A 27,641-nucleotide genomic window follows, 5' to 3' on the forward strand; every position below is an offset into this window, starting at 1 on the left:
AAGTAGTACCTAACCTCAACTGTTTGCTTATTTACACATCAACAAATACGAATAGTTCAATCCAACGTTCGCCTTAAACTCATCATTGTTTCTCAGTGTTTTGATAACAACAAAATGAGGTAAGAGATGAGTTAATTGCACCCATTATCACCTTCATTCTAAATTCCTCACTCCACTCTAAATCATTTTAATTACATCCTTAAACTATCAATGCTACATTAATCATTAGGTATTAAAATCGTTAATTTAATTATTAAACGACGTGTCAAATATCATATGGCATAAATTAAAATAAAAATCTTAAGAAAAATGAATACGGTAAAAAATAGATGTTTAAAAAAATATTACTAATCACCCCGAGTCGGAGTTGTACTCAAATGCTCTCGAGTTCCTACAAGATTCAGGTAAACTATAGAGACACCAAAGCTTAAATTAGCGAATGAACTTGGTAATGGAGAAAGTAAGGTAGTGTGTGATTGAGAAGAAGATGGAGATAAAGAAGTGACACCCCTCGTGGGAGATAATACCTCTGACTTGTTCTTGTGCTTGGTCCCTAAGTTTGTTTCTTATTGGTTTTTGGCTTAAAGAGTAATCTCACGTTGTACTAAGGGCTGGTTTGATAATGCTTTGGAAAAGTGCTTTTGAAAAGTGTTTTTGAAAAGTTTGGTTTAAAATTTGAATGTTTAGTATTACTCTCAAAAAGTGCTATTGAGAAATAAAATGTTCATTTTAGTTATGTTATTATCAAGTAACAAATATACATTTAAATAATATTTAAATTAGTTAATATTATTATATTTTAGTAAAATATAAAAAATTATTATAACTTGTTAATATTTTAATATATGAAATATAAATTTTAAAAATTTTAAGCAATAAATATTAATTATTTATAAAATTTAATTAGAATATATAAACTATATTTTAAATATTTAAACATAACCATTAAATATTTGTAATTAGTATTTTAAAAAATATTTTTTAATTTTAATTAATAATTTTAACACATTTGTAATTAAGCACCAACAATAAAAAATGAAAAGTTCTATGTTATTGGAGGGGTGAAAAAATAACTTTTGAAAAGCACTTCTAAAAAACTAAAACTTTCAGCCAAAAGCAGTTTGTTTAGCACAACTTTTCTTTCAAAAGTGTTTTTGGAGCTAGAAGTGTTTTATTTAAGCACTGTAGAACAGGCCCTAAGTCGACGTATGTAGAGTGGTCCCCATTTACTAAGTTAGGCTAATTGCTTGACAACTAGCATTCCGTTAATATGGTATAAAAATATATTCCCTCTATCTTAGGTCTGAGGCAAGTTATAATGTGGTTTGGAGAACACTTGTGTTAAAGTGCTTATGGGCTACGATACTTTAATCAATAGAATATTGTATAAATGATTGATTGAGTAAGTTTACTTAATATGAATTCGTCATTACGAGATTTGGCTCTATTGATTATATGGGAGCCAATTTGTGGAGGTCAATTTATTTGACTAGGTTACATCTCCTAAGGCTTTTGGCTATTAGACATTAGTTGTTGATTAATATCTTTAATATGATTGTGAAGATGTCTTCCTTACCTTTCAAGTTCTTTTATACACAATGTCTAGGAATAAGGCTCCTTTTGAGTAGATATAATTGATCACTTATCTTCATTATTAGTTTGAGGATTCGTCTATTTGGTTATGTTGGTGGGTAGGGCTGAGCAAAAAAATGACTAAATTGAGAATCTGGCCTAAATCGACATATCGGTTTGGTCTCAGTTTTTTATAGTTCGCTTTTGGTTAAATAATGTCTTTGAACCGCATTAATTCAGTTTGATTTCGTTTTATTCCATTGGACACCAAAAAGCCCACAAAAATATCGTTTAAAAAACCAATATTTTTTGTATATATAGCCGAATACATAAACTCATTTAAAACTCAAAACAAAACCATTGCTTCTAAATTTTAAATACAACTTTTATTATATTTTTACATATTTTATAATTAAATAAAAATAAAACCTAAATATAATTTCAGTGCTAGTCTCTCACAATTTATTGTTTATTTATTATTGTTGTTAAAATTTGAAGAATTCAACTGTTCATCTATTTTTACTTATTATGTATTGTGTTTTTTTCTATTATTATTGTTGTTAAAATTTCTAAAATTTAGTTATCATTATTAACATTTCAAGTTATGTGCTTTTTGTTGTCATTACACATTAATAGTTATAAAATATAAATAATTTAACATTTGATTATGTTTAGTGAAAATTGAAAGGGATTAAATCAAGGTTTAATTAGATTTTCAATAAACATTTATAACTATAGATTTTACAAATTACTTTTTAGATAAATATATTAATTACGATTTGATATATAATTGAAAATAAAAATTAAAACTTTCAAATAATGTGTAAGAAACATAAGACAAAGATAATTCTACCTAAATAAAGTTGAAAGGTCCAAATTCAAAGACACTTTTGATCAAAATAAAGTCCAAAATCTCAAAGCCAAAACCCGAATAAATTTTGTATGGTTCGGTAACAAGCGATTTTTTATGTCCACTAGTTCGATTTCAATTCAAAAAATGGAAAAATTGAATAGCCCAATTAGATTTTAAAAAAATCGAAAAAACCGAATCAAACTGATCTTACTCTTATTGGTGAGGTTGTAGTCATAATAGTGTTGTGTTTGTCAAAAAGTTGAGAAAAGCTTACAAGGGGTCTAAACCTCGTCCATGAAATTGGATCGACGATATTGAGAGTGTGATTTTTAGGGTTATTGAACTTATTACTTGAGAAAGTGAGAATTTATCATTGGAGGGAGTAGGGACATATCCTTTGGAGGAGTTAGAATGTGAACATGACCATTAGGAAAGGGGGAATGTATTGTTTGAGAGAATGAAAATGAATCCTCTTATAATAATGCTTGAATCTAAAAACATTTTAATTTCATTGCTATGATTTCGCTAACTAATATTACCATCTCTTTTGTTTTTAATTTTTACCAAACAATTTAACTATATCCAAATGGTGAGAGTATTTTTGTCCATTCGTGTTGCTATTATGTTTGTTTTATTGAAAATAATTTTTGAAAATGCATTGATTTTAGTAAAATATTTTCTGATATTTAGATGATTGTGCGTAAAATATTTTTCTTTTTACAAATTTTCCTGAAATCATTTTTAAAATTGCTTTTAGTAAAACAAACACATCATATGGTATAAAAACATAAATATTATAGAAGAAACATTTTCTTTTGACAATTTAATTTAAATTTATAATAAAATTATATTTTATAATAATTAATATATTATGTAAACTTAATGTCTAATTACAATTTAATTGTGTCACATTAGAGTGAAAGGGATAAACAAAGTTAAGTATGATTTAAGCAAAATACTCATATTTGTATTATTAAAATTTTCATAATTTATAGTATAAATTATTTATTATTAAATATTTTTCAATAAAATATTAAGAATATTATTTAAAATTTAAAATTTTACAATTATTAATGTTAAAATTTATTATTAAAACAAAGCTGCAATATTAAATGATTTATTAAAATAATATATTATATTAACAATTTATTATATTATTAAAAATTTAAATATGGATGTTTAATAATATTAAAATTTATAATATTTGATATCAATATTTTAAAGTTTTAAAATTAAAATTTTATTTTATTACTCAAATTAATTTTTATATAAAAATCAAGTTACATATAAACGAGTTATTTTTCGAAGAATAACTCACACTTTAAAAAAGTTATTTTCCATTGTGAAATTATTTTTATAAAACAAACATAAAAAGTTATTATGAATAAGTTGGAAAGTTTTGTAAATCTTAGGTAGAAGTCAGCAGCAATCCACAAACATAAAAATTAAAACTAATGTATTGGTTGGGGATGAATAATTATATGTTTGACAATTGACTCTTCCTCTTCCACTCCAATTTAAAAATTGATTTTGACTCTTAATTAAAAATTCAATTTGGATGGCGAGTACATCTTTTATTAGTAAAATAAGTATGCATAGTAGAACTAATTTTGTTCTAATAAGGCAAAAGAAAGTCAAAGACAAATGAGATAACATTAAAAAGAACAATTTAATATACTGTTGTGTGTAATTCTAAAAATTAACAATACATACATTAAAAATAGAATATCGGTAATGATAATTTATCACAAAGAAAAAGAGAGATAAAAATAAATAACATACAGATTTTACGTGGAAACCCTCTCGGGAAAAAAACCACGGGAAGAGGAGAAGATAATTCACTATGTCGAATTCGAATTGTTATAAGAGGAGCATACTATGTCTATTTATAGGCTTGTAAAACTATATTCTAATAGGAGTGTAGTAAGATTGAAACACCTTATTCTAATCAATATCAAATAGATGGAGCTTAATAATGTTTAAAAAACCTCATTCTAAAATAAAATAAAAGAAGTGTAGTTCTATATGGATTTTACCAATGTATTTTATTTAAATAAGGATTCGGGTCACTTAATTCTAACAATCTCCACCTTGACACAAATTCTCAATGAACAAGTTATTCATCACGAACTCTGAATGAACAAGTTCTCCACCTCTTCCATAAAACCCCTTAAGGGTTTAACTTCAACAATTAACACCAAACAAATCTAAGAAATACTCAAACTTGGTTATAGGAAGCGACCTAGTCATCATATCTATAGGATTTTCATGAGTATTAATTTTGCTCACAACAATATCACCACGAGCAATAATATCACGAACAAAATTATATCGAACATCAACGTGTTTTATTCTCTCATGAAACATTTGATCTTTTGTAAGGAATATGACACTCTGACTGTCACAAAATACTGTACTGGTTTGAAGGCTTTCATGGAGTTCACTAAAGAGTCCTTTCAACCAAATGACTTCTTTACAAGCCTCAGTAATCGCCATGTACTCAGCTTCAGTGGTAGACAAAGCAACTGTATTTTGCAAAGTGGCTTTCCAACTGATTGCACAACTTTCGATTGTAAAGATATAACCTGTGAGAGATCTTCTATCAAGGTCTCTAGCAAAATCAGCATCAATGTACTCAATGACTCCATCTCTAGTTCTTCCAAACATTAGTAATACCTCGTAAGTATCTTAAAATCCACTGAACTGCTTTCCAATGTTCTTTACCCGGATTCGTCATGTATCTGCTAATTGCACTGACTGCATATGATAAATCTGGACGTGAACAAACCATAGCATACATGAGAGATCCCACTGCACTAGAGTATGGAACATGTGACATGTACTCAATCTCATCATCTGATTGTGGAGACAAAGCCGATGAAAGTTTGAAATGGACTGCTAAAGGAGTACTAACAAGCTTAGCATTTTACATATTGAATCTGCAAAGAACTTTCTAAACGTGCCCCTTCTGACTTAGGTACAATTTACTTTCTTTTCTATCTCTGAGAATCTCTATACCAAATATTTTCTTTGCTGGTCCCAAATCTTTCATCTCAAATTCTTCACTTAGTTGGGCGTTGACCTTTCTTATCTCTCATTTATCTTTCGTTGCTATCAACATGTCATCAACATAAAGGAGTAGATACACAAAAGAACCACCACTGTTTTTCTTAAAGTAAACACAACTGTCAAAGCTACTTCTTTTGAAATCATGAGAAGTCATAAAGGAATCAAATCTCTTGTACCACTGTCTTGGTGACTGTCTCAAACCGTAAAGGGACTTTTCTGCAAATAAACATAGTCTTTTTTTTCTGAGACTGTAAAACACTCTGGTTGTTGTATGTAAATATCATCATCAAGTTCTCCATGTAAAAATGCACATCTAACTGCTCAAGCTCCAAATCATGCATGGCCACAATACCAAGCAAAGATTGAATCGATTTATGCTTCACAACTGGGGAGAACATATCTGTGAAATCCACTCTTGGAATTTGACTGTAACCCTTTACAACAAGCCTTGCTTTATATCTAGGTTCTTCAACTCTTGGAGTCCCTTCTTTCTTTTTAAACACCCATTTATAACGAACAACCTTTTTAGCTTTAGGAAGTTTCACAAGATCCCATGTTTTGTTTTTGTGGAATGATTTCATCTCTTCTTGCATAGCAAACATCCACTTTTCTAAGTCTTCACAACTAACTGCATCAAAATAATTAGATGACTCTTAGTTTGTATCTATATAGTCAGCCACATTTAAAACATAAGCAACTAGATCAGCCTTGTCATACTTCTTTGGAGGTTTAATTTTTGTTCTAGTTCTGTTTTTGGCGATAGAGTATTATGGTGAAAAAGTAACTCTATTTTGAATTTTTGTACTGGCTTGAGGAGTTGTCTTTGTTGTAGATTCTGGATTAATCTAATGCTCCACCTGCTTTTGATTTTCTTTATTGGAAGAGTCTTTAAGAGATAAGTTAGGTAGCATAGCAGTTTCATCAAAAACAACATCTCTGCTAATCACAACTTTTTTATTTTCAGGACACCATAACTTATACCCTTTTACATCAGCTTTATAACCAAGAAAAACACATTTAATGGATCTTGGTTCCAATTTTCCATTATCAACATGAGCATACGCAAGACACCCAAAGATCTTTAAATTAAAATAGTCAGCAGGATTACCAGATCATACCTCTTATGGAGTTTTTTCCTCAATGGCAACGGATGGAGATCGATTGATCAAAAAAAATGCAGTAAAGGTTGTTTCAGCCTAAAACGACTTTGGTAAGTTGGCATTTGACAACATACATCAAACCTTCTCCATGATCGTTCTGTTCATTCATTTTGCAATACCGTTTTGCTGTGGAGTATGACCAACTGTCAAGTGTCTCACAATCCCTTTTGACTTGTACAGTTTATTAAACTCATCAGAACAGAACTCTAAGCCATTGTCTGTACAGAGGTATTTTAATTGTTTTCTCGTCTATTTTTCAATCATAGTTTTCCAAGACTTAAATACGAAAAACACATCGCTTTTCTACTTCAGGAAAAATACCCACACTTTTCTGAAAAAATCATCAATAAAAGTTAGCATATAATTAGCTCCGCCTCTCGAAGGCACTCTGAATGGCCCCCACAGATCAGAATGAATATACTCCAACGTTTTCTTCGTGTTATGGATTCCTCTGGTGAATCAAACTCTCTTTTGCTTCCCAAAAATGCAGTGCTCACAGAACTTCAGTTTGCAAATTCCTTACCCATCAAGAAGTCCTATTTTGCTCAATTCTTCCATGTCATTCTCACTCATGTGCCCTAGGCGTATATGCCAAAGTTTAGTAATATCATCATCTAATAAGGAAGAGGATGCGACAACTGCATTACTAGTAATAGTAGAACCCTACAAAACATATAACTTGGCAGTCTTTCTCTGCCTTTTCATCACAACGAGAGAATCATTGGAAATATTCAAAACCCCACTTTCAGCTGTGTATTTGTACCCTTTTAAATCAAGAGTACTCAACGAAATTAAATTTCTCTTTAATTCTGGAACATGTCGTGCGTCACTAAGTGTTCTGACAACTCCATCAAACATCTTAACTTTAATTGTTCCAACACCTACAATTCTACATGAAGTATTATTTCTCATCAAAACAACACCTTCAGACACTGTTTCGTAAGTTGTAAACCAATATCGATTGGGACTCATGTGGAAGGTGCAACCCAAATCAAGGATCCACTCCTTGCTCACTTTAGAATTGTTGACAGAAGCGACTAAAAGTTCACCATCGCTGTAGTCTTTTACAACATCAGCTTTACCAGAATTTTCTGATTATTTTCCATTTTGATTCGCAGCCTCCCTTTTGATCTTGTTTTGTAGCTTATAGCACTAAGATTTAATGTGCCCTTTCTTCTTGCAGAAGTTACAAGTTTTACCTCTGTTTGAAGACTTCGATCTACCCTTAGATTTACCGCGAGTATTCTGTTCTTGTGTCATTCTACGATCATCATCAATATTTCGGTCTTGTCTTTCACGAACAATGAGACCCTCTCCCTAAGAGTCGATTTTAACCATAAGATGCTTCATCTTATCATACGAGGTTAAAGAATCATAAACCTCATCAACTGTGAGAGACTCACGGCTATATAAAATCGTATCTCTAAAGGTTGAATAAGACGGGGGCAACGAACAAAGTAGAATCAACTCTAGATCTTCCTTATCATACTAAACCTCTATGGCCTCCAAGTTTGAGAGAATTTCTTTAAACACTGTTAAGCGTTCGTAAATAGAAGCACTTTCCTCCAAACGATGAGCATAAAGACGTTGCTTCATATGCAGCTTGCTAGTTAGAGTTTTCGACATACATATTTGTTCCAACCTTTTCCATAATCCAGTGGCGGTCTTCTCCTTCATCACATCCTGTAAAATTTCGTTAGACAAATGCAAATGTAACTGTGTTAAAGCCTTTCGATCTTTGTGCTTCTTCTCTTCCTCCGTCAATATTGAAGGCATCTTATCTACCCCTAGCAGGGCTTCCTCTAAGTCCATCTGTGCAAGAATTGCCTGCACCTTTATCTGCCACAATACGAATCTGGTGTTGCGATCCAACAGCAAAATTTCATACTTCAAAGACGCCATTATCATGATTGAGCTGAACAACCCGAAAGCTCTGATACCAATTTTTTGAAAATAGAATATCAGTAATGACAATTTATCATAAAGAAAAAGAGAGAGAAAAATAAAGAACACATAAATTTTACGTGAAAATCCTTTCAGAAAAAAACTACGGGAAGAGGAGAAGATGATTCACTATGTCGAATTTGAATTGTTACAAGAGGAGTAGACTATGTCTATATATAGACTTGTAAAACCATATTCTAATAGGAGTGTAGTAAAATTGAAACACCTTATTCTAATCAATATGAAATAGATAGAGCTTAATAAGGTTTAAGAAACATTATTCTAAAATAAAATAAAAGAAGTATTACATAAATTTTACTTTTATTTTATTTTACCAATATATTTTATTTAAATAATAATTCGAATCACTTAATTTTAACAGTATCATTCTTTGATCATTCATAATTGAGAAGAAATAAGATTCAAGAGAGACGTGATTTGGTGGACGCAACATTACACGATAGGTGGATTTATATCACATGTAGAGAAAAAGGAGGTCATGCTTTTGCTTGCCACCCAAACCAAGCTTAGTGAGAGTTGGCATGGTTTGATTTGCCTTTGTTTTCGGGAGAGGGTGCTTACGTCATAGCTAACGCCACGCCAAGTGTCCCCTTTGCCCCTCTCGACACTTCCCACGCGTTTGTCGTGTTTCGTTCGGCACATCCAAAAAAACCTCCCCAAAGACGAGAAAAATGACCACCCAACTTCAGTTTCTTCTATAAGAATTTAGTTCCTGAACTTCCGTAGCTTGACCGGCCGAACCAACCCAACCCAAAGGTCCATGTAAGAGAAACAATTTCCAAATACGAGAGAGAGCCGTTTTCCAGTTTCCTTTCTTCTGTTTAGGATCTTAGAAATTACCTGCCTTGTTGAATTGTAAAACTTTTATCTCTTATAAAAGAAGAGTGAACAAAGAAGAGAAAACTATTTTTTCTTGTTAAAGCATTAGTTTCTCTCTGATGGGCAACTGCTTGTTTTCTTCCACTAGAGTCGATTCTACCCAAAGCCCCCAACCAACTTCTGGTAATCATTTCTTTCTTTCCATGGGTATTTTTTGTTTTGGTCGATTATTGCTTTTTTTTTTTCATTTGTTATGGTCTTTTAGCTATAAAGGTTTAAACTTTTATGTCGGATTTGACTTTCTTCTTGGGGGTTTGGTAAGGTTTATTTTTAGCTTTCTGAAAGAGTATACCTAGAAATTACATTCATTTTATACTTTCTGATATTCATAACCCTGGTTCTTGATATTTCTTCAATTTCTTGAGTTTGAGCTTTGTGGGGGAATAGATCCTGTTCACTTGAAACTATTATTTGATTTTGGATAGTGCCCTTTTTCAATCAAAACGAGTTTCAGTGTGCGAACTTGAAGAAAAGTTTAGGCACGAGTTGCAGGCTTCTGTTGTAATGTTCGGTGTGTTCATATATACTTGATTACGCAAGATTCTTCTGGGGGGAAAACATCTACAAATTTATATTTTGAAGGCAGTACGAAATGGTATGCATAGGAAATGGTGGTGCTTGCTTGGAGTGCTATGACCCTTGCATAATCTGTGATTTTATAGCTAATGATTGTTGCAAACCTCAATTGAAACAAATTTGTTCGATTAATCCTACAATTGTTTCTTCGCCATCACGAGTAGTGAGGATCAGCAGATTTATATTTAATCCCTTAGTTGTTTTATCATCTGTTATAAGTCAGACTTAAAAGGAGTTTGCTTCAAAGAATTAAGGGAAAGGTATATATGGAAATACAATAATGCATTTTCTCATACTAAATGCTAAATGAATGAAAGAATCTACTGATTTGGGTGGTTTCAGGATGCATAACCTCATGGGAAGACCATAGATGTTAGATAAGTTTAAGTTTGAATTCCTCTTGCATTTGATACTGTGCTATGTAATCTATTTAACAACTGGACCTAAGGAACTTGTTTTGCTTTTCAGCATCAGGAGGCTCAAGAATTTCTAGCAAAACCAGTCGATCTTCAGCTCCTTCAAGCTTGACTCTTCCATCTTTCAGTGATACAAGTAGTAGTAATGGATGTCTTCCAACACCAAGGACTGAAGGAGAAATATTGGCATCCCCCAATTTGAAACCTTTCTCGTTCAATGAGTTGAAGAATGCCACCAGAAACTTTCGTCCCGACAGTCTTCTTGGTGAAGGTGGCTTTGGTTATGTCTTTAAAGGATGGATTGATGAACACACATTAGCTGCTGCAAGGCCTGGCTCAGGAATGGTTATTGCTGTCAAGAAGCTTAAACCCGAAGGATTTCAAGGCCACAAAGAGTGGCTGGTAGGTTTCATTTTTACGAGTTCTTTTATCTTGTTATTGCTTCTGCTTTTCCTCTACCTGTTTTTGTTTGTGTTTGTGCCCTATTAGTGATAGTCAATTGATTTCAGACTGAAGTTGATTATCTCGGGCAACTTCATCATCCAAATCTGGTTAAGCTAATCGGATATTGTTCAGAGGGTGAGAACCGTCTTTTGGTCTACGAGTTCATGCCTAAAGGAAGCTTGGAGAACCATCTTTTTAGAAGTAAGTATCACATCTTTGAATTTTTCTGGAGAATCATCTTTTTAAAAGTAATAGGTCCCTGAATTGATAAGAATGGCTTTTGGAATCCAATTCCATGGCATTATATGTTCTTGTGCTCTGGAAATAACCCTTACCCTCAAGAGGTTGCTATGAAACTTGCAAAGGGAATTCCAAACTTTTACTTTTTTATATTTTAGTTTCAAGGAGAATGCAAGTACTCTGCTGCTGTTACATGTATTGGTCAGCTCAAGTTGTCATAATTAGATTCTCAAATTTTCTTTCCTCCTTTTCTGTGGTGATAAAACACAGGGTTAGCATCCTTCCTTGTCGCCCATGTCTTTGTGAACATGTCGGATGAATTTTCTTTTCTAATACTAATTGTCCATTTTTACCATTTTAAGTTATACTACTTTTTAAGTTATGAATGTCATGTTGAGGACCATCTTTCTAGTTCTTTAGCAATGGAAAAGCTTGGAAGTTGGAACTACTTTTCCATAGGCTAGAATATAATTGTTTTTGTTCTAAATATGCATCCATGTAGGCTTAAATAGATCATAAGCAAGAAAAGTCAATAAAACTAGAGGTCCTAGGCGAGGTGGGCTTTCCTTAATGACACAAAGTGGAGTTGATTGGCTTATTTCGCTTTGACTTTAATTATATGTGTATTATTTCCTTCATGTTTGTCTGGGATTTTTCACAAGGTTTTGACAGCATGCATTATACCCAACAGACAAAGCCACATGACTATCACGAGCCTGTAAAAGGCTGCTTCCTATGCACTATTGTGTCTTAAACTACCAAACAATGGGTATCCACATTTTTTTGGAACTATTAAGTATTTTTTAACCTTTGATGCTATGTCTTGCTAAACAGGAGGGCCGCAGCCACTCTCTTGGGCAGTGAGGCTTAAGGTCGCCATCGGTGCCGCTAGAGGGCTCTCTTTCCTTCATGATTTGAAATCCCAAGTCATATATCGTGATTTCAAAGCTTCTAATATTCTACTAGATGCGGTATGCTGAGTAAAGAAAAAGAATAATTTTGTGCCTTTCAATATTATATCTAAATTGTATGTACTACCAAGTTTTTGATGATAATAATCCATCGGATGTAGGAATTCAATGCAAAACTTTCTGATTTCGGATTGGCCAAGGCAGGGCCTACTGGCGATAGAACTCATGTATCGACTCAGGTTATGGGAACTCAAGGCTATGCAGCACCTGAATATGTCGCCACAGGTATGAGTTTTAGTGAAATCCCATATTAATACTTGTATATGAAGCCTGCCGATATATTCTTTGTTATCTTAGTTAGCTATCAGAGATAACTGTTGCCGAAGAAAATTAGTTCTTTTAATAAACCAAGAAGGTACCTACTTTACATTGTTTGTTAAGAAAGAACGCTTTAAGTTACTGACAAGGAAAATTGTCTGGTTGAACTGAAAAACTCATGTTTCTTTATCTGCAACTAATTCTGATAATTTTCTGTCCTGTTTCGTTCTTACACCTCTGGGTTTCTATATTTCATCTTTATTAGAGGGGAAAAATGAACCAGATAGTTGCCATGAAAGCATCTAAAATGAAGGTGCAATATATCGCCTGTTTTGTCTTTTATATGCAATGCCTTTGGTCCAAACGTAGGATACTTGGGCAAAGCAACTATTTCCTGGGTTCTATCTTTCATATGTTGTCGGAAGTTACATATAATGAAAGCTTCCATTGTTGAACAGGTCGATTGACGGCTAAGAGCGATGTGTACAGCTTTGGAGTTGTTTTGCTTGAACTACTGTCTGGACGGCGTGCTGTTGATAAAACAAAAGTTGGCGTGGAGCAGAGTCTAGTAGACTGGGCAAAACCATATTTGGGTGACAAAAGAAAATTATTCCGAATCATGGACACAAAGTTGGGCGGCCAGTACCCCCAGAAAGGTGCTTTTACGGCAGCTACCCTTGCTTTACAGTGCCTAAATAGTGAAGCTAAACTCAGGCCTCGAATGTCAGAAGTTTTGGCAGCACTGGAGCAGCTAGAAGCCCCCAAAACTGCATCCAAACACAGTCAAGCAGAACAGCATGCTGTTCCACTTCCTGTTCGGAAATCCCCAATGCGGCACCATCGATCACCTATGCATCTAACACCCAGAGCATCTCCATTACCATCTCACAGACAATCCCCGCGGGTACATTGAGATTCCATCTGTAAATTTTCTAGATGTATTTATATCTTTTTGGTTGCTTAGAAAGCAATTTTTTGAGCGTGTAGTATTTTTTTTTTGCAGTTTTGCATAGCACACCTTTTGTTTAGAGTTTGTGGTCACTGTAATAGCAACCTTCATCTCTATGATGCATATTAATCATAACCTTCCATTCTATGAATTCTATCATTGTATTTATGAAACACTGTAATGGAACCCATCATTTATCTGTGGTGTGAATATGAATTTCAATGCGCAGAGGCTTAGGGCTTGAATCAACCTCCTTCCCTTCCATCATGAATCAACATTTGTGATCTCTTCAGGGCAATACATTTGGATGATTGAATAATATGCTCAACAAATAGAATTTATTTGTCGTATGTAATATAGCCTACTTTCTTGTCCACACTTTTCTGGGGAAACTATGTATCTCACTTTTGATTTTGATGATGAAATGTTCTTTCTGTAGCATAGCCTACTTTGATTTTTATTTTAATTAAATTAATTTTAGTGATAATTCCTGGAAAAATGAGTTTCATTCTTATTAAAGTTTGTAAGAATTTTTGGAGGATTTGAGTAATCAATTTTCTTTTTCAAAATTATTTACTATAAATAGAGAAAAACTTAATTTTCAAAATATAATTTTATTTAATTTTAATATGCTTTTTAGATTTTATACTATTAAAACCATTTATAATTTTTATAATAATTATTTTGAGTATAATTATCGTTATAATTAATTTTTAACTTATAAAATTTCAATAATTATTTATCTAAACAATACAATTACAATGCAAACATTCTAAATTAGTAAATTCTAAAATACAAGAAAACTAGTTAATTACAGTAATTTATGAATTAAACTATTGTTCATTATATTCTTCCAAAAAATTGTTATTAATTCATAAGTGCAAGATAAGAGCAGCAGTTTAATTGATTAAAATTCACTCTAAATTTTGCTATCCTTCCTACATTTTACTTTTATATTATTCTCTTTTGAAAACATGAAAATAATATGAATGAATTACGTATAAGAGACAAATTAGTTGATATTCAATATAACATATAGGGTAAATCACACTTAAGGTCACTAAATTATTAGTATGTTTATGTTTTGGTCATTTAACTTCAAAAAGTCACTGAATTGATTGAAAGCTTTATTTAAGTCACTGTTAAAATCGTTGATGTATTGCTTTCTTTGTTTGCATTGCTTGCATCAATCAAATGCTCTCATTACTCTTCTTTTCTACTGTTTATTTTTTTTCATGAAACGGCTTCGAAAGTCAAGAATCTGCAAACCAAAATCCAAATAACTTTCTTATTTGGTCTCCCACACTGATCGTCAGATCAGCTTAGATCTAAGTTATGTTTTTTTACTCGATGGGTACTGATCCATTGTACCGATCGTCAAGTTGTCGCTTGAATCTCACTAGCCGGACTTTTTCTTTAAAAGAAAAAACTTAACAACCAGTGACTTCAATAAAACCTATCGAATAGTTCAATGACTTAAATGAAAGCTTTTGAATAGTTCAGTGATATTTTGTAACTTTTGAAGTTGAATGACCAAAACATAAATTTACTAATACTTTAGTGATCTTAGGTGTAGTTTACCTAATATATATTAAAGAAATATAAAAACATGAACTTGTCAAATCCAAAAATATTTTAAGAAATTTAAAATCATCACTAAATAGGCATCAAACAAATTCTAGGATCTGAATGTTTTGTTTTAAATAGTTTACTATTTAATTTACACAATTTTCGAAATCCAAATCTAAAATTTGAAATTCTAGTTCCTGAATGCTACCTTATTGAATTTAGTTCCTTCAATTTCTTGATAAAATGTAAGTCTTATTTTTAACACCGTTAAAATTTTTTGTTAAATTCAAGATCATTATAGTATTATTTTATTTCAAAATGTCACTGAATTAATAGAAGAATTCTATCGAAAATTGAATTTTAAATCTGAAAAATAAAAGGATTAAATTTCGAAAAATAAAAGTAAGAGGAACTAAATTCAAAATGTATAAAGCGTATAGGGACTTAGAGTATATTTTAACCAATTCAAAATTGTGCTACAAAGTAAAAATAAAATAAATTAATGGAAAGATATTTCCAGGTTTTAGTTTTAATGGCGACGGAGTTGGAGGAATCAGTCTGGATTTGTTTATTGACTTAAAAGTTGGCGCTAATGGTCTCTTCTTCTTTCATTTTATGGGTAAATAACGATCCTTCCTTTAGAATTTCTTTATGATCTTCCACTTTTCTCCTGTTTGTTAAATTGATATTTGTAATATGTTGGACTATTTCTGGGTTTAAAAGCTGATAATTCCCATGTCCAAAATTCTAATTTTTGGATATGGGTAGTCTTGTTTTTATCAAGAAATTGCTGATAAATGATCTGGGTTTATGCAGATTCTCGAAGATGATTGAGTATTGAGAGAGAAAAGGGACTTCCCCCCCCCCCCCTTTCTTTGTGTAGAATTAAGGAAAGCTATTGACGTTATTGACTTCTTGCTGATAGAAGTATGGTGTTAGTTTTAGCAATAGGAGACCTTCATATTCCTCACAGGGCACCTGATCTGCCTCCAAAGTTCAAGTCCATGCTTGTTCCTGGCAAGATTCAGCACATCATTTGCACTGGCAATCTCTGTATCAAAGTAATCAACTTCACTCTCTCTTTTTTATGTTTATGAGATTAAGTATTTCTTTTGGTTCTATCTAATTATGGTATTGATACTTTTTTTGAAAAGATTTTCTAATGTTTTTTATGCTATATTGGGGTGTTACAGAAGACAAGTTTCTAGAAAGAACATATTTATGTTGTTTCCAGTCCTAACAAATGATGTCTATGTTGAGGGCTGAGTTAGGGGTGGTGATACATTTAGATTAACTACTATAATTTTCCGATGTGTACCATCAATTGTGCTTTTGTGCTTTTATGCAGATTGTTGTTTATATGTTTAGCCGTAGTTCTATCTTTTATAGATATGTAATGAACCTTTTATTAGTAACACCAGACGCTAGTGGCCTTGTCTAGTTACTGAACAGCAAAGGCATCTTGAATATGTGGCTCGAAACTTGTTATGCTACATGGTCGTTGTAATTGAAAATGATAGTCTATATGCATCATCGACATTTTGTGTGATTTCTTCAAGTCTACCAGAAATAATTTCATAAACTCTGTTGTATTTTTGTATCTTTTTTTTCTAATTGATTTGGCTTCACTTTTCCCTTTTGTATGAGGGTTGACTTGTACTTTACCTGCTTTCAGGATGTCTCAAATTTTCAAAAGCAACAATATGTTTGCTTTGTAGTATTGTAGATTGGTTATAATGTTTCCCTTGTATTTCCTTTCTCACAAGTGCCTTAGACTGCAAGTAAAGTTATTCTTTTACATGGATTTTATGACCAGGAAGTTCATGATTACTTCAAGACTCTGTGTCCTGATCTGCATATTACTCGAGGTGAATATGATGAAGATTCCCATTATCCAGAGAACAAAACACTGACAATTGGTCAATTCAAGCTTGGGATATGCCATGGGCATCAGGTTTCTACCATCCTGTTTGTTTACTTTCAATTACCCTCAATCTGAGTGTAAAAATAATTGCTATCAAATGACGTCCTAATTAAGGTTTTTGTTTTGCATTACAGAAACATGTGATGTATTTAGTTCCTTATTTTCTGTATGTGTAGTGGCCATAGATAATATATTTGGGTCCCAAGCTTTTTACATTTACAAACATCTTGCATTGCTAAGTTTTACTTTCGTGGACCTCAATATTGTACACGCAATCAGTTTTGGTCAATGGATTGGCAATGGGACGAAACTGTGGAGAGCTTTTCATTGTTCCTTTGTTGATACTATTTCATGTTGGATGCAGGAATAATGTTTGGGATTGATGGGACTTATAGTGTGAAGCTATTTTACCGTGTCATTGACATGTCTCAACTTTGTTCTATAATGTGTAGTTTACATGCTTAACCAACCGACTTCTAAGTACTGTGTTAGAAAAGAGAAAATGTGGAATCCCGGTGCTTCATGGTCACTCAAATGTGGGAGCTTCTCCTAACTAGCTTTGAATACACTTCTCTGGTGCTAGATGGTAGATTTCCAGAGACATAAAAGCTTTAAGCTGGGCTGCATTCTTGGAAGTATTTCAAATTGTTTGATAGCAAGCTTTTAGTTGCAGCCCGATTTATCATAAATATATGCCCCTATGGTTATGACACCAGTTAGCAATCATTGATTGTTCCTGGCTTTTGAACTTTGTACAGGTCATTCCATGGGGGGATTTGGATTCACTAGCAATGGTACAAAGGCAATTGGACGTGGATATCCTTGTAACTGGTCACACTCATCAGTTCAAAGCATACAAGCATGAGGGTGGCGTAGTCATAAATCCAGGCTCGGCCACTGGTGCATTTAGTAGTTTCACCTACGATGTTAACCCGAGCTTTGTGCTCATGGACATCGATGGCTTGCGTGTTGTGGTATATGTGTATGAACTCATCGATGGTGAAGTTAAGGTCGACAAAATTGATTTTAAGAAGACAGCCACTGCTTCTGCACATTAAACCAATTCTTGTTGTTGGATCTTGCTCTGTTCAGCTATTTGAGCGAATTGTGAATTCAATGAATTAATCTGGTTTAGAAGCAAGACTTGTAATTTGAAATCTGTCCGTTGAGGAATAATTATTTTGATGTTTGATTTTATTACTAATTTTCGTTTCATTATAATTAATTAATTTTTTATACAAAAGAAATTTTATTTGTGTTGTTTAAAACAAAACAAAAATTATTTTCTTATCAAATATTTATAGAAATTTGACAGCACTGATATGACATATATAATTTAAACTAGATATATGTGATATATATTTATGACTAAAATATTAATAAAATGTTTTATTTCTATTTATTTTGGAGTAAGTTTTTATGTTATTATTCTAGGTGACAAACTAGAATTCAACTAGAGGTGCTCATGGATTAAATTAGATCAAAATTTTAAATTTGAGTTGGTCTGGTTCGAAAAAAATGGGTTCACTTTTTGTTCAAGTCTGGTTCAATTTTAAAAATTAAACCTAGGTTTGACCTGCTTGTCCATATTTTATTTTTTTAGATTAATTTTTATTAAAAATAATTTTTTTAAATATAGTACACTAAATATACTAAAAAAACCTTAAAATGAAACTTTTCTAATACATTAAGAATGCATTAAAAAGTATTTATATTAAAAACACTACTATAAATATAATAAATATTTTATTATATTAAAAAATTACCATAAATATTTTATTGTATTAAATATAATTTTAAAATTTTATATTTTGGGTTGAATTATTTAGATGGGTAAGTTCTTTTAGGTTTTGGGTAATGAATTTAATTGTTATTGGGTTAGTGATTTAATATAAATATATAATTATTTAACATATATAATTAAAATAATTAATTTTTATAACATAATATATTCAGGCCGGGCTTAAGCAAAAAAAAAAAAAATTGTCCAAACTATTTTTTTAACGAATTTTCGGACTTTGAAAAGTGGCTCGACCTATGAGCAAGTCTAAATTCAACTCTTGTTTTATAATTATTCCACTAAAAACAATAAGAAACATCCATAACACTTCTATATATTAATGAAATAAGTATAATTTAAATGTTTTAGAGCTTTAAAATATAAATTAATATAGCAAATGATAATTAAATTATAAAATAAAATCGATTAAAAATTAATTCGATTGATATCATTATTATTGTGATAAGATGGTGGTTAAATTTATTCGAGGATTGAATAATTCATCTAATCTAAACTCCGAATTCAATTTAAATAATAAAAATACTTTTTAAAGAAACTTTGCATGTGACCCCTTGAGCTGTTGGCAATGGCAATGAAATCATCAGGAAATATGCTCCCAATGCCTTTTATTTTCTCATATCTTCTTTTGTTTTTGAAAAATAGTTTTTCTGTCACCTACATTTCCAAATTTCGCATGATAATCCATGCAAACTTCATACTAATTTTCTGAATTTTTATAATTTTTGAGTACTTTCATTTTTTAAAAGATATTATTGATATGATAATAAGACAAATACTCAATATCATTAAAAATATTTATATTTTAGTTAGTATTTTTATAAAAAAATTACAAATACTTGTAAATTTTAATAAAATTGAAACATCATTTCGATTATAAAATTGTAACATCAATTTATATAAAGGTAATTTTAATGTTAAAATCAAAATTATGTTTTAAAAAGTAAAATGGAATTATATAAGTGGTGAATAATTGGTAGGTTGATTTTTTTATTTACATAAGTAATTTTAAAAGTTGTTATGTGTATTTCTTTTAAATATATATTTTAATAATTTATTATATCTTTATATGACACTTCTCAACCCCTAATATTATTTCTGAAGTTTAAAAGTTTCATTGAGTGTGCCAAATATTTTTTTTATATAAATGGAGAGTTTTATTTTTATTTTTTAAAGAAAGTCAATAATGAAATATTTGAACCGGATTGAATCAGGTACCAATCAAGGTATGGGGTCGAGGAAAGATATTGGATCAGTTGATCCAGCAACGGGTACGATTGGTTGAACAGTTGAATTAGATTTTTTATTATTTTTAATTATTATGATTTTTTAATGACATATTTAATCAAATTGAATGGACCAAGTGTTCAGTCCAATTCTAAATACCTTGAAAAAATGTAAATTAAACCAAAACATTAAATACAATTAAGAATAACAATTTTGATTAATAAGTATTAAGTAATAAAAGTAACATTAATGACCACCTTTATACTTCAATGACCAGGCCTGCAGCGCGGCATAAGCCTTGACCGGTTGCCACCTTAAAATAAAAAATTGTATGTTTAATTATAGTAAAATTAATCTTTTAAAAATATAAAACTATAAGCTAAACTCTCAAAAAAAAATCATGTAATTTAATTCTGCTTTATTCTCCCTGAAAATTTTTTTGCTTCCCATGCAGGTTTGTATTTAATTTCCTCTCCCTTAATTTGTTAAAAAAGAAGAAGAAGCATAATACAATATTTGATACCTTCACTTTTTTTTTTAATTTGGTATCTAAACTTTTTTAGGCCCAATTTAGTACTTGGACTTGACATTTTTCCTAATTTGATACCTAAGTTTTGTTTTAGGTTCAATTTAGTACCTAAATTTACTAAAATTATGCAAAACACTAACGGTGTTAAAAAAAATTATGCTACAAAAATATTGTCGGTGTTAAAGGAAATTCATGTTAAAAAATAGGTATTGTGTTATGCTTAACAATTAATATTAAATGAGTTCATTATTTTCAATTAATAAAATAATTAATTAAATAAATAAAACTAAAAGTAATTGAACATATAAAAAATATATCATATCATCATCACATGCCGGTGTCTGATGGTTATTTTGCTACTTCATAAAAAAGATATTGTTAGTATATTAGAGTAATTTGTAAAACGTTTGACAAGTGCCAAATTGAACAAAAAAAAGATTAGGTACCAAATTAGAAAAAAGAGTCAAGTTCAGGTACTAGATTGGACCCCAAAAAGTTTAAGTACCAACTTAAGAAGAAGTGTCAAGTTTAGGTATCAAATTAGAAAAAAGTGTCAAGTTCAAGTACCAAATGTTATATTAAGCCTTAAAAAATAACATTATTGAAATAAATTAAATCAAAATATGTTAAAATTAAATTATTTTTATTCATATTTAAAGTAACAATAAAAAAGTTCACGATAGTAAAACCCTAGTTACTAAATTTGGAGAAATTCATTTTAGTTTGATTTGGATGACTAAAAGAGTTGATTATGTATGATTAAAGATTAATGATAACCAATAAAATTACGAGGGTAATCCTTATATGTTTGTTCAAATGCCAAGTAGGTTAAATTTTAAAAAAAATTTATTATTATATGTTTTTTTTAGTTATTTAGTTAAGACAAGAGACCTGATAAGCATATATTAATGAAGATATTAGTATAAATCTCGATCGTCCATTCCCTTGTTTCACTACACCGCCATTCTCATAGTTCTATAAATACAATTACTAGTGATACTTCCAATCTTCATAAACATAGCTTCTTCCTAAAGTTTCTCCCATGGCTTCCTATTCCTCGTCCTTTTCGCATCAGCGTGATGGCCTGTACCATGATGTTTATCAACCCCGTACTAGGTCAAAACGTCTGTACCCCATTCCCCAATGCGTTCAAATCGAAGTAACCATCTCCTTCAATCTTATAACCCGCCACCATCACTGCTTAACTGATCGACTCGTCACTGTATCCGACACCCACTTCCGTCAAGAATCTCGTCGTTTCGACCTCCAAGTTTTGAGAAACCAGGATCAGGCTTACCAAATCCTTGGTGCCATGTTGAGAAGATTCCCAATCGGCCCCACATCTCTTACTTTTGACGTTGTCATTGATAAGATTATCCGACACGGACTTCGAATCTCAAAGTGGGGTTCCAACATGGGTCGTCAAGTGTTGCCTGTACGTGCGAAGTTATGGGAAATAGTTACGCGTCACTTAGTCGACGATAGAGCTTTGCTAAGAAGGGCTTTGGCGGAATCTGCATTACTGACCAACAATACCATGGTTCCAGCGAATGAAACATCGGTTAAGAAAATGCTGAAAAGGGTTCGAGTTGAAGACAGAGATCAACGTCAAGATGTTCAACAAAGTACCAAAAAAAGGCGAGTGGAAGCTGAAAGTTGCACTATATGTTTAGAGGAAATCAAGGTCGGTTCATCCGCTTCTCAAATGCCTTGTTCTCATATGTTTCACAGTGGTTGCATCGAGAAGTGGTTGAAACAAAGCCATTATTGTCCTCTTTGCCGGTTCGAGTTGCCAACGTGAAAGAGTTTTGGAGCTTCGGATTTGCTTTCTCTTGTTTCTTGTTCGTCAACATATACTGTACTCCTTGAAAAAAAAATGTTAATACTTGCACCAGTTTTTACTATGAATCGGTTTTGGTTATTTTTTATTACTTGTGTTTCAAGTAATTCCTATTATTTGTTTATTTGTTCATTCAAGGTAAACATATTGTAGTTACTGGAAAACATATAAATGGAAGACTACTGATCTTTTGTTATGATTTGCTTCTTTTTTCGATTGAAAGTTATTTTATTACTTCTGTTTCAAGTAATTGATAATTTTGTTGAATTCTAACATGGATGGTTATTATTATGGAGATGAGCCAAATGGATGGCTTTAATTGTTAATTAAAGCTGTTAGTGGATGTAGATAATATCTTGTATAATTTTATGGTAAGCAATTATGGGAAATTGGCGATTGCGCCTGGCATTTATGGGAACGATTTAAAGACCGATAATATATTGTTTGATTGTCATCTTACGGACAAATTGGCAGTGCAATATTCCCCTGTTATTTATGGTATATGAAACAGGAGAAAGTCTACAGTACTTGGATTGCATTCACATGCATTATTTCCTTTTCCTCTTGTATTTTAAGAGCCATAATTCATTATATAGCAGTATAGTTTTAATAACTGTAGCAAAAATAAACTTAGTATTCACACAAATCATCACCAAGAAGCTTCCCAATGGAAGTTTCAAGTTTGATTTACTTGGGACTTAGGGTTTATTTATGCTTGGAGTACTAGATGAAATATGCTGCCCAAGGAACAGCGTTCATTTTCTTAACACAAACAACATAATAAAGACAAAGTAGTTTGCAACACATTTGCGGTGTTCAATGTTATTTAGACAGGACATTGGACTATTTTTGACGTTCCATAGAAACCAAACCAAACGTTGAGCTATCAATCAGCAGTCCAACTATGCTTGACAGTCTCACATGCTCTCCTAATGTATCCACGCTTTGTTCTGACTATGGAAATCCAACATGAGAGATCAATCAGCAGTCCAACTCTGCTCGACTATCTCACGTACTCTCCTATTGTATTCGCGCTTGTTCTCACTAAACATCCGAGCAGCTTCAGAATTTGCAGGGGAATTAGGATTTGGATCACAAAGCAATGACTGCATAGACAAAATTAGAGGAGCTTAAACAACGATGCATAGAGAGAGAGAGGACCATAAGTGGTATGCATGTTAAATTCATCAATGCCACAGCTCCATAACAACCTATCTGGATTAGAACCAAGGTTTCCCATTTAGAAGCACCAACATGTTTAAGAAGGGAAGAAGTTATCTGCCAACTGTTTATCCTGAAGCCCAATTTCTATATGCTCTACGTGTGTAAACACACACCAGGACAAAGCTTAAACCTTATCCTATATGATGGATGAAAGTATTAAAGGTCTGAGTCCACTTGAATGACTGATGGGATAAATATATATATGCTCATTACAATGAAAGATCTAATAAAAAATGGTTGTCTGTAGAGCTTTGCAAAGGTAACTGGTGTTTTCACTTCCACATTTTTCATATGGAAGTTTACTACATGAGGCAGGTGGTTTTGAAGCAGATAACATAACAGCTTGAATTGGAAAAAATGATATTTTATCCTTAGATAGCCACAAATGAAAGCCTAAAGAAACGATGTCATACCTGAATAGATGTCAGTATTGCAGCTACATCATAAATTGGACTCCACTGATTTTGTAGAATGTCCAAACAGATGCTACCATCAGCATAAACTAACAAATTTAAAGGATAAATAGGGATCAGATCAAGAAAGCCTAAAACGGTTGCCTAACAATTATATAAAAGCAGAGATAAAACCTATTAATAACAAATAAGATATAATATAGATATCAACCAAGAGAACCAGAACTAAATCTCAACTTGTAAATTTGCCAAGTCAACATCGGCTTTAAAGCTTCGGTTGCATGGATGGCCGGGTGCTTATAACACAAACAACTAACAAATGATGTCCTTGTGTTTCCTAAATATTAGCTCCTATTTGGAGATTCATAAACAAATGCTACATGCAGTTCTCCTTGAGAACCGGTTTTTGGAGTAGGGGGTATACCAATTCAGCAACCACAAGTATCCATCACTTTCTCGGTATTAGATCTACTCGTTCACAAGTATAGTTAAAAGATCATAGTATGATGAGCGACATAAGCACAAACACTATAGTCTCACTCTATCTATTACACCTATAATGCAAGAAAGTATAAGTTTATCTAGCATAAATATGAAAAAAGTCAAAGCTTACAATAAAAAATTCTAAGCTGCATGGCATGCAAGAATAAAAGAAAATGTAAACTGAAAATGTGGATTTAGCTAAAGGGAATAGGATTAGTCTAGAGGCTTACTATTTGGATGGAACATTCGGGATACAAAACGAACAGTTGGTGGTTTGTTTGGATAATCCTCCGTAAACTGAAGAGTCAGCTTAAACGTACCTGAAAGAATAAAAAATATCAACATAGACATTACTTTATAGTTGTTAGCAGTTTCCCTACATTATATGATAAAAAAAAACCCAAAGCAATAGCTTAAATAATCCTGAACTACCATTCAAACTAAAACTCACAACAGAAATAAGTATGACTACTTTCCATCCTGGTTAGAAAGTTTAAAATGAAGAGGTTGTATGGCCGTCAACATCCTTAACAATAATCTTAGGGTCATTGAATTCGAAGATTTCACAAGGTTCTAGTCCATGAAAGATTGTTCCGCTTCTGCTTCACTACTGACATGAAAAATAAGTCTACAGGCCCATTAACAATGCCACTCCCCATTGAACAAATCTAACCTTCAGCTTTTTGCATTAAGTACCAGTTCATACAATTCTCAGAAGCTCTCTTCATCTTCGGGCCAAAACTTACTCCGTTTTAGAAAACAAATTCATCATTCAAAAAACCGCTCAGAAATTTTGAATAGATTACATCAACATATATTGAGCATATCAACCTTCTAAAGAGAAAATCAAACAAATCAACTAAACAAACATAGAAAAATTGATGCTTCAAACCAAAACACCAGAATTTACTTTACCTCCATCCCATGGGGTGTCATCAGGTCTGCAAATCCATCAAGTAAAGACATTAGCACAATTTAATAGAACTTTAATCTAAAAAGCAAGTACATAAAGATTCTCTAGTCTTATTTCATAATATACCCAAATATAACAGCATTCCAAAGCATAATGTTGTTATCTTGAGGTGCACCACTAATTCCTGCAGGAGGATCTTGCTGCAACCTCTTAAAATCCCTCATCAATCTCTTCCTTGCAGGAGTTGACATCTTCACCTCCTGTAAATTTAAAGGAAGCCAATCCAAATCAATACAAAGATGCACAAAATAAATGATAAAAAAGGCCACAGTTCTTTAGCATAAACAGCAAACGAATTAGATGAAAACCGGACTTCTACAACTAAACCGAGTTTAGAACATCAGTTCTATAGCTTCACATGTAAATTGACATTCAAATCTCAATATTTACGTTGAAGTCACGAGCTACACAACAAGAAGAGACTGTTTTCAATCCCATAAGCTCTAGTTAACATCGCATGGTTCGAATTAAACTCTTCCAACTAGGAATCTCAAGCTCTAATCGCTGGGAAACATCAATTCGCACACCAATCATAAACGTTGATATTTTTATTTGCTTACAGTTTACGCAATAGTGAAAAAAAAATCATACGGGGCATAAAGCACACTATTGCTTTTAAATTCTGCTCTGGACACTGATTCAGCAAATCACAACCATTAAATATGAAACTAAGCATAGAAAATCCCAGAGAATCTAAGCATAAGAAGTTAAAATTGCCATGGAAATAAGCTAAAAACACAAATCTAATTAACACCCAAGAGAAATCAATCCTAACCCAAGATCCGTAACCATGACAACGATAAAAAGCTTCAACATATCTTCGCAATCAAACAATAATTTTCCTTTGACATGTAATTACTAGACACAAATCTAAACAAAATAAAAGAAAAAAACAAGAAAAAAATGAATCTAATTCAGGAAATAGAAAACAAAGAAAAAAAAAAAGGGAACAAAAAGAGATTTCTTACTTTCTGGGTAAACGCGTCGAGTTAACTAGGATTCTCTTAAAGAAAGCTTCACAATCACAACGAGTTAACAACAGGGGGAAAAAAAGGGTATTCCTTCCCGAGATTTGCTCAGGAAACAAACGGAAATTTTTATCAGAGAACCATTCTTCTTTATCTAATTTCTCCTATCTCAATTAATTATAAACCAATTGATCCGAAGGAGAAGATTTTATTTTCCTTTTTATTATTATAAAATAAATAAAGAAAGGCGACGAAGGGTTAGCTCAAGGGTCAGCTCAGCAGTCCTCTATATATACTTCGCCTTTTTACTCTCTCTTTTTTCAATGAAAATTGCATTAATAATTCCAATATTTAATATTTTTAAATTTCACTTATATTTTATTTGAGTGGGCCCGATGCATAAAATATTCCTACGTGTAATTTTCTTTTATTATATACGAAAAGGATAATAATACGTAATTTAATTAGTTTTTCTAGAATGTTCATTACAATTGTGAAAAAAGATGCTCAAATAATCAAAACATTTGAGTTGATGTCGGCTGGAAAATTATAGTTTGATCTACAAAGCTTATGGTCCAAATATCTATGATCAATGGTGAAATCATTGTTCTTACATGATTAGTAACATTTTATCTTGATTCAACTTCTAATCCAATCGTAATTATCAAATAATATCTATACCTATAGTTATAGTTAGCTTTACATTTCTTTTTTAATTTCTATATCATAATTTATTTTAAGTTTCAATTTAAGTACAGTAGCTATCATCTATAATTCATATCTATCCTCATACATATAAAAGTACGAATTCAACCCACCATCATATTATTAAAAATTCACATTTAAAAATAAAAAAAGTTTAAAATTTTATAATTTATTAGAAATTGAAGTTACGAGAATTATTTATTTAAAATAATTATAATTATTAATTAAAAATATTGTACTAGATTAAAAATAAAAATTTAATTATAAAATATAAGAAAAAAGTTAAATTAGTTATTAATATTTACCCTTTAGAGGGAGACGGGATTTGCTCATTTTGATGTTGACAAATTCATATAATTTTTTTCTGTTTAGATTTTTGGAATAAATTAGAATTAGAATATATTCATTTGTTATGCTTCAACATTCAAATTTGAATAATTTTTAAACGTGATAGTGCATAGATACATGATTCAAAATTTAAATATATGAATTTATAATAAAAATATTAATTTAGTGATAAATTTATGTAAATTATAAAATGAACTAAAAATGACAGAAAATATTGTGAATCTCAAGTTATGAAAAATAAAATTAACATAACATAAATATACAAGCATGTGGAATTTTTTGTAAAAT

At 31.6% G+C, this 27,641-nt stretch overlaps 3 protein-coding genes across 3 annotated transcripts; 2 read left to right on the top strand and 1 right to left on the bottom strand.

The window, feature by feature from the left end:
• The first annotated feature begins 9,249 nt into the window (after positions 1-9,249).
• Positions 9,250-13,503, top strand: LOC105764523 (probable serine/threonine-protein kinase PBL3). The gene is made up of 6 exons (XM_012583127.2): positions 9,250-9,621; positions 10,543-10,892; positions 11,000-11,135; positions 12,009-12,145; positions 12,247-12,370; positions 12,862-13,503. Exons 1-6 carry the CDS (start codon positions 9,558-9,560, stop codon positions 13,314-13,316), a joined length of 1,266 nt encoding a protein of 421 aa, XP_012438581.1. The 5' UTR covers positions 9,250-9,557; the 3' UTR covers positions 13,317-13,503.
• A 1,901-nt stretch (positions 13,504-15,404) lies between these two features.
• On the top strand, positions 15,405-18,049 carry LOC105764526 (vacuolar protein sorting-associated protein 29). Its single transcript, XM_012583129.2, has 4 exons — positions 15,405-15,540; positions 15,738-15,982; positions 16,738-16,875; positions 17,604-18,049. The coding sequence occupies exons 2-4, from the start codon at positions 15,851-15,853 to the stop codon at positions 17,901-17,903; spliced, it is 570 nt and encodes a 189-aa protein (XP_012438583.1). The 5' UTR covers positions 15,405-15,540; positions 15,738-15,850; the 3' UTR covers positions 17,904-18,049.
• Positions 18,050-22,888: 4,839 nt separating this feature from the next.
• LOC105764527 (ubiquitin-conjugating enzyme E2 2) lies at positions 22,889-26,566 on the bottom strand. Its single transcript, XM_012583130.2, has 6 exons — positions 26,301-26,566; positions 25,399-25,532; positions 25,275-25,300; positions 24,590-24,679; positions 23,877-23,965; positions 22,889-23,345 (listed from the first exon to the last, which is right to left on the bottom strand). Exons 2-6 carry the CDS (start codon positions 25,521-25,523, stop codon positions 23,217-23,219), a joined length of 459 nt encoding a protein of 152 aa, XP_012438584.1. The 5' UTR covers positions 25,524-25,532; positions 26,301-26,566; the 3' UTR covers positions 22,889-23,216.
• Positions 26,567-27,641: the final 1,075 nt, after the last annotated feature.

Source organism: Gossypium raimondii, chromosome 12, assembly GCF_025698545.1.
Source record: "Gossypium raimondii isolate GPD5lz chromosome 12, ASM2569854v1, whole genome shotgun sequence".
NCBI lineage: Eukaryota > Viridiplantae > Streptophyta > Magnoliopsida > Malvales > Malvaceae > Gossypium > Gossypium raimondii.

What these genes read in the sequence shown, in the direction of transcription:
- LOC105764523 (XM_012583127.2), top strand. Translation starts at nt 9,558, where the DNA reads ATGGGCAACTGCTTGTTTTCTTCCACTAGAGTCGATTCTACCCAAAGC. An exon ending in GGAGAACCATCTTTTTAGAA is followed by an intron (nt 11,136 to 12,008) that starts GTAAGTATCACA and finishes CTTGCTAAACAG; the next exon opens with GAGGGCCGCAGCCACTCTCT. An exon ending in CTAATATTCTACTAGATGCG is followed by an intron (nt 12,146 to 12,246) that starts GTATGCTGAGTA and finishes CATCGGATGTAG; the next exon opens with GAATTCAATGCAAAACTTTC.
- LOC105764526 (XM_012583129.2), top strand. Translation starts at nt 15,851, where the DNA reads ATGGTGTTAGTTTTAGCAATAGGAGACCTTCATATTCCTCACAGGGCA. An exon ending in CTGGCAATCTCTGTATCAAA is followed by an intron (nt 15,983 to 16,737) that starts GTAATCAACTTC and finishes TTTTATGACCAG; the next exon opens with GAAGTTCATGATTACTTCAA. An exon ending in GGATATGCCATGGGCATCAG is followed by an intron (nt 16,876 to 17,603) that starts GTTTCTACCATC and finishes AACTTTGTACAG; the next exon opens with GTCATTCCATGGGGGGATTT.
- LOC105764527 (XM_012583130.2), bottom strand. Translation starts at nt 25,523, where the DNA reads ATGTCAACTCCTGCAAGGAAGAGATTGATGAGGGATTTTAAGAGGTTG. An exon ending in TGGAATGCTGTTATATTTGG is followed by an intron (nt 25,301 to 25,398) that starts GTATATTATGAA and finishes ATGGATTTGCAG; the next exon opens with ACCTGATGACACCCCATGGG. An exon ending in CAATACTGACATCTATTCAG is followed by an intron (nt 23,346 to 23,876) that starts GTATGACATCGT and finishes TTGTCTATGCAG; the next exon opens with TCATTGCTTTGTGATCCAAA.